The 6,000-nt window shown below is 43.7% G+C and overlaps 1 protein-coding gene across 2 annotated transcripts in view; it reads right to left on the bottom strand.

The window, feature by feature from the left end:
• Positions 1-5,404, bottom strand: part of LOC111231854 (receptor-type tyrosine-protein phosphatase F-like) — a 114,333-nt gene extending 108,929 nt beyond the window's left edge. For both annotated transcript variants that reach the window (XM_022759111.1, XM_022759109.1), the window contains exon 1: positions 5,264-5,404. In XM_022759111.1, the coding sequence (XP_022614832.1) occupies positions 5,264-5,372 (109 nt within the window). In that variant the 5' untranslated portion in view covers positions 5,373-5,404. The remainder of the gene's footprint in view (positions 1-5,263) is intronic.
• Positions 5,405-6,000: the final 596 nt, after the last annotated feature.

The following is a 6,000-nucleotide window of genomic DNA, read 5'->3' on the forward strand; positions in this document are numbered from 1 at the left end:
GCGTTGAAAATCATCTTGACGGGTTCTTCCGCCAGGTTTTCCCAGCAGACCCTCACAACCCGTTTGGGCCTGCCAGGTCTGCGCGGCGTCTTCCCCCGCCATCTGATCCAACTCATCACCAGGTGGTGGTCGGTTGACAACTCTGCTCCTCTCTTTACCCGAGTGTCCAAAACATGCGGCCGCAGGTCTGATGATACGACTACAAAGTCGATCATAGACCTGCGACCTAGGGTGTCCTGGTGCCAAGTGCACCTGTGGACATCCTTATGTTTGAACATGGTGTTAGTTATGGCCAAGCTGTGACTAGCACAGAAGTCCAATAACTGAACGCCGCTCGGGTTCAGATCGGGCAGGCCGTTCCTCCCCACCACACCCTTCCAGGTCACGCTGTCATTGCCCACGTGAGCGTTGAAGTCTCCCAGTAGGACAATGGAGTCCCCTTTCGGGGCACTTTCCAGCACCCGTCCCAAGGACTCCAAAAAGGGCGGGTAGTCTGAACTGCTGTTCGGTGCATAAGCACTGACAACAGTCAGAACCCGATCCCTGACCCGAAGGCACAGGGACGCAACATTGGGTAAACTCCAATGTACAGGCAGAGAGCCTGGGGGACACCAAAAAGCCCACCCCGGCCCTCCGCCTCTCACCCGGAGCAACTCCAGCAAAGAGGAGAGACCAGCCCCTCTCAAGGACTTGGGTTCCGGAGCCGACGCTATGTGTCGAGGTGAGGCCGACTATATCTAGCCGGTATCGCTCGACCTCTTCCACAAGCTCCCGCTCCTTCCCCGCCAGAGAGGTGACGTTCCATGTTCCAAAAACCATTTTCCGTAACCGAGGATCGGACCGCCAAGGCCCCCGCCTTGGTCTGCTGCCCAATCCACAATGCACCAGATCCCTCTGACTCTTCCTGCAGGTGGTGAGCCCACTGGGAGACGAACCCATGTAGCCGGTTCGGGCTGGGCCCGGCCAGGCCCCATGGGCTAAGGCCCGGCCACCAGGCGCTCGTCCACGGGCCCCAACCCCAGGCCTGGCTCCAGGGCGGGGCCCCGGTGTCCCTCCGGGCCGGGTACTCGGGTTCTTGATAGTATTTATCATTAGGATCTTCTGAACCGTTCTTCGTCTGGCCCTTCACCTAAGACCAATCTGCCTTGGGAGACCCTACCAGGGGCAAAATGCCCCCGACAACATAGCTCCTAGGGTCATTAGGGCTCTCAAACTCCTCCACCACGGTAAGGTGACGGTTCAAGGAGGAGCTCAGGATTATAGTGCTAAGAAAATTGACCATACAAGCATCTTAAATCTTATCACTTTTGAATTCACAACTGCTCTGAGGCCCTGTTCAGACCTGTTCAGACCAGTTCAGACCAGATATTAACATCTGTCTCATGTGATCCAATCACAAGTGGTCAGCTCTAAGTTCAGGTGTGAACGCACCTAAAACGCATTGAAGACACATTTGAGATCCGATCACTCAGACAACATAGGACAACAGAGGTCATTGGAGGAGCACCTACGTCCTCTGATAGATCTCCACTGATGTCCTCTGACACAGTCTGGGTAGGTTTCATCATGAACCCAAAATATTTTACTATTTTAGATGGATAAAGCCTTATTTCATTGTAGAGCTGTGAGCAGAGCAATGATTCACTCAACCCCTTTGCATAGCAACAGCTGCTGAACCTGGTGAATATTTAAAGTTGTCCACCAAACTGACAGAAAACCCCTAATTTGGCAGAAAAAATTAAAATGATTAAAGCTGGTATGTGGCTGATATCATAATCCTGTAACATTATCTAGATGAGTTTCATGTTTTTAGTTGTAGATATTGATTAAAAAAATTTAAAAGGGAAATACACAGTGCTGAAAAACACTTGCACTTGAATTAAAAAAGTCTGCTCTTTCTATCAAACCAAATTATACCAAATGGGTTTCCTTCAACAAAGCCATCTTTGGCCGAGTCTATAGTCTGGACACCTGCATGCAAAGAGAAGGCCTACATCAAACAGAAAAATCTGGTCAACTTTTACAGTTTGTTTAGGTACTTAATTCAAATTGGAGCTCTCATGATTTGAAAATTAAACTCAGATCATGATTTAATAATGATTCATCGTTCAGCCCTAGTAATATACATTTTACTGAGACAGTAGTAGCATTCCCTCCTTAATCCATTTGCCATTTGGGCATATCAGGACATGTGCAGGAAACAGAAGAGAGAGGGATGGTTACTATGCAGATGCCAGTGATCTGGATAATAAACCAAGCTGCTCTTGAGTCAACAGGACGACAAAGAACTGTCAGATAGGTGGTGAGAGAAAGCAGAAGGGGGAGGCCCTGGAAGCTGTGTGTCCCCTGTGGTGATGAAGGGCACATCAGCAGCTTTCAGAGGGCCAGGCTGTATGAGCCCTGCCATGACTTTCTTTCACAGCTGTCTGACAGCTAAATGAAACCCACGCCACTTGAGCGAGAAATTAGTCATGACAGGTTTTGGGGTTAATTGTGAAAAATAATAGTACTTTATTATATTTTCACAATGTCAGGGCTGGAGGGATTTTTCCTGTAGTTGTGTCCATCAAAACAGGATGTAGAGAACATCATAGCTATTGAGTCACTGGATTAAACTGATGGTGCCAGATGCACCAGTGGCTTTCTGCTCGTCAGTTTTGCTCTTTCCAAGCAGAACTAATGAAATCAAAACAAAATCCTATCACATGGAAATCTGATAGGTTATTGATCGTTTACATCACTATCAGTTCTCTCGTCATGGGGAGTAGTACTCAGCCTATAAAGACAGCAGTATAATGTTTCCTATGTTTCTGGAGATGCAGTCTGACCACATAACCCTGACAATGTCATCATACTGTCATCAGTATTATCTACTGTAGGCCCAAGCTTAATTTTAACAGTAAGCCTTTATCTTAAACTGAGAGGATGGAGTCTAAAAATGTGATCTTTTTCCAAGAAAGGTTCTGAAAAAATGTATTTTCTGATTTACTTTTATTTCCTAATTTATTTTGTAATTTTGTCCAGTAAATTGAATTTCTGTCACCCTGTACATCAATCCATTTATGTTCACACATTCTAAAACTCACACCTAATGGAAGTATATTAGGCTAAAACAAGAAAATCACTAACTGAGGTCAACATCCTCAGCGCAAATACACACACTAGGAACTTGACGCACATTTGTGGATAAAAGACAGAATATATCTTCCTGTGCTGCTTCGATTTTGACCATTAATGACTGTTGAGTCTCCAAATATTTTTGAACTGCAGTGCTATATTACTGAAGTTCCACTTTGACCACCAATGACTAATAAGTAATTCAGCTAGGACCATCTTTGTCATACTTTGTTTACATATTGGCCACTGGAGTTGCTTTCTGAACTAAAAAAAAGTCTTCAGTGCTACTTGTGGTCTTGCTGTGACCAGTGTAAACATGCATATATTACTGTGTGTGATCATCTGGTTGCTAAATCAAGGACTTAAAGTTTAGCTCCAGTGTTGTTAACCACAGAGTCCTGATGCATTAATCCTCTTCCCAATATCCTTGGACAATCAGATCGTCAGACCAGCAGTTACATTGCTCATTGGCTGAACATCTCAAGATTCAGTACAAAGTGTAGTTTTCAGAGCAAAGCTATTAGTGTTTCTTAATGGATCAAACTCATTTAATATGATATGATTATAATTCATGAGCAAATCTACTCTACAAAAAAATCTACTCCTCTACATAATGATTTCTATAATATCAAATAAATGAAATAATTCTGGAGTGCTGACTTTACATACAGCTATATATTCAACTTGTGTGGAACAAGATGACTCTGTTTTATTAAATGAAGTCAGCCATCTGTGCTTGGCTGCTGTGGGACTGCACGTGACGAAAAGCCCTATGAGCCAAACTGAAACAAATTGCCATGCTGTTCAGTTAATGATACATGGCATGTTTGGCCTTACCTAGGGCCCTGCCTGTAACTTTGGAAAATCCTTGGAGTGGACTTCAAAGCAAGTGATATCCTAGTGCCTGTCTCTCAGCCGTTCCTCTCTGCTTGTGTTGGGAAGATAGCAACCACAGGAGGGGCCCTGGGCCCTCAGTGATTGGAAATCAGCTTCTTACCCTTGCTGGAAGGGCTGTCAAGAAAGTGTGGCCTTGGACAGCCATTACAGAGTTATGTAGGTGCTTGCTATGTAGTTTTTGGGGTGAGAGAGAGGGCACAGGAAGTGACAGAAAAGGCAGCTGACACGTTGTGTGGAGGTCGGCTATTCAGTTAGCTGCGATCCAGCTCTGCTGTGAGCTGCTGGAGCTAGTTTTGTGGAGAAAGATGCCCTATCTGCTCCACTGGATGCTGGACGCCCCCTCACAAAGCTGCTTTCCATGGCTGCCTCTGTGTTAACACTAACCACTGTCTGTGGTGTATTCAGCACTGTTGGCACACCAATATTCCAGATGCTGCTCAGGTAGTTACTGAAATCTATTATGTCATGCTCAAAGTGGGGAACATTTACTTCCATCAATCAATGTTTTTGCTCTCTGAAAAAATTGTGAGCGAAATCAACCTTCAACCTTTGGTGGAAATTATGCAATTTATTCTTTGTGTATCAGTCCTCCTCAACCTGTTAAATGAGTGTATGGTCTCATGTGTGTGTATGTATGTAGAATAAAAATATGATCATTTTGCTGTGGGTTTCATATGTGTTGTGGCCTTGATTTTCTAAATGTTCTTTACTATGTTTGTCTTTTTCTAAGACATGCATTTACACTTGATAAAACATCACTGCTTGAAATCATATAACCTCATACAGGATCAAATATTTTTCAGCATTACGGTGTGATTCCTCAGGCTGGATACAGTTTGAAATGTTTTAATGCTAATGCTTAATACACTCCCTGAATTTCAGAGATGTTACCTTAATTTGAGAAATATAAACTTAACTGAACAACTAAAACTTAACTGACAACAATTTTCAACAGAACTTGACTTGACCGGACATTTGATTTGATACCTGACAGTTTTTTATACTGGACTTGTTTAATTTTTTAAAAAAGTACTGATGTTTGATACCCAGCCCTAGTTACTGTAAATATAAGTGACTGTCTTCAGACAGAACTGGCAGGTTTCACATTTAAGTGTTATGAATATACATTTATTGCCATGATGTGTGACTTGCTACAAATCTCACCCAAATTCCACCTGTGTCATATTTCTGAGTTGAGCCACTAACACCTGAAGTTGTGGACATAGATCTGTTGACATGATTACTTTACCTGAACGCAGCTGTTTTATGCGCCCATTGCTGCTGCCGATGTCCACAGGAAGAAAGTCTTTGAACCAGTAGATCTCTGGGTCAGGAAAGCCACTAGCTGCACACAGCATCGTTGCAGTACGTGTTCTCTCCACAACCTTTAGCTGGGGCCCCATGTCTATGGTGGGGAAACCATGAGGGATCTGGTCCTCTGTGACAAACACAAACAGACAAACAAACATTGGCACTCTGACAGCTGGACATGATAAGTGGATGATGACATTTAAGACCATGTGGTGTGTGATTTTCCTGTTCATCCCACAGCCTTGAGCTTGTGAAGTCCCCCCATGAAATTCAAAATAGTAAAATCCAGCTGTAATGTAAATATTTCTGGGTCACTGCATGACTAATCCCACTATAGAATTTATGGTCATGGATCTATGTGAACAAGAGAGAGGGTGATGCAGAGTGAAATGTATTCTGACTGAGAAAAGCCCTGACCATGTTCACATAATCTGAAACGTAGTGTGGGCAAATGCCAGTCCTACTGAATTATGGGTGAAACATGGTAGAATCATATGCTGAAAATCCTATTCCACACCTCTGTCCATGCTGCTGAGAAGAGACAGAGTAACAGCCAAGGTGTCAACACCGCTCCTACCCTCCCATATATTACACATGATTTATGGTCACAACCAATCAATAAGGGCAAAGATTAATGTGCTGTTTATAAAAACATAATAGTATGTGCTATTTACA

This window comes from Seriola dumerili, unplaced genomic scaffold, assembly GCF_002260705.1.
Source record: "Seriola dumerili isolate Sdu_G_001 unplaced genomic scaffold, Sdu_1.0 BDQW01000319.1, whole genome shotgun sequence".
NCBI lineage: Eukaryota > Metazoa > Chordata > Actinopteri > Carangiformes > Carangidae > Seriola > Seriola dumerili.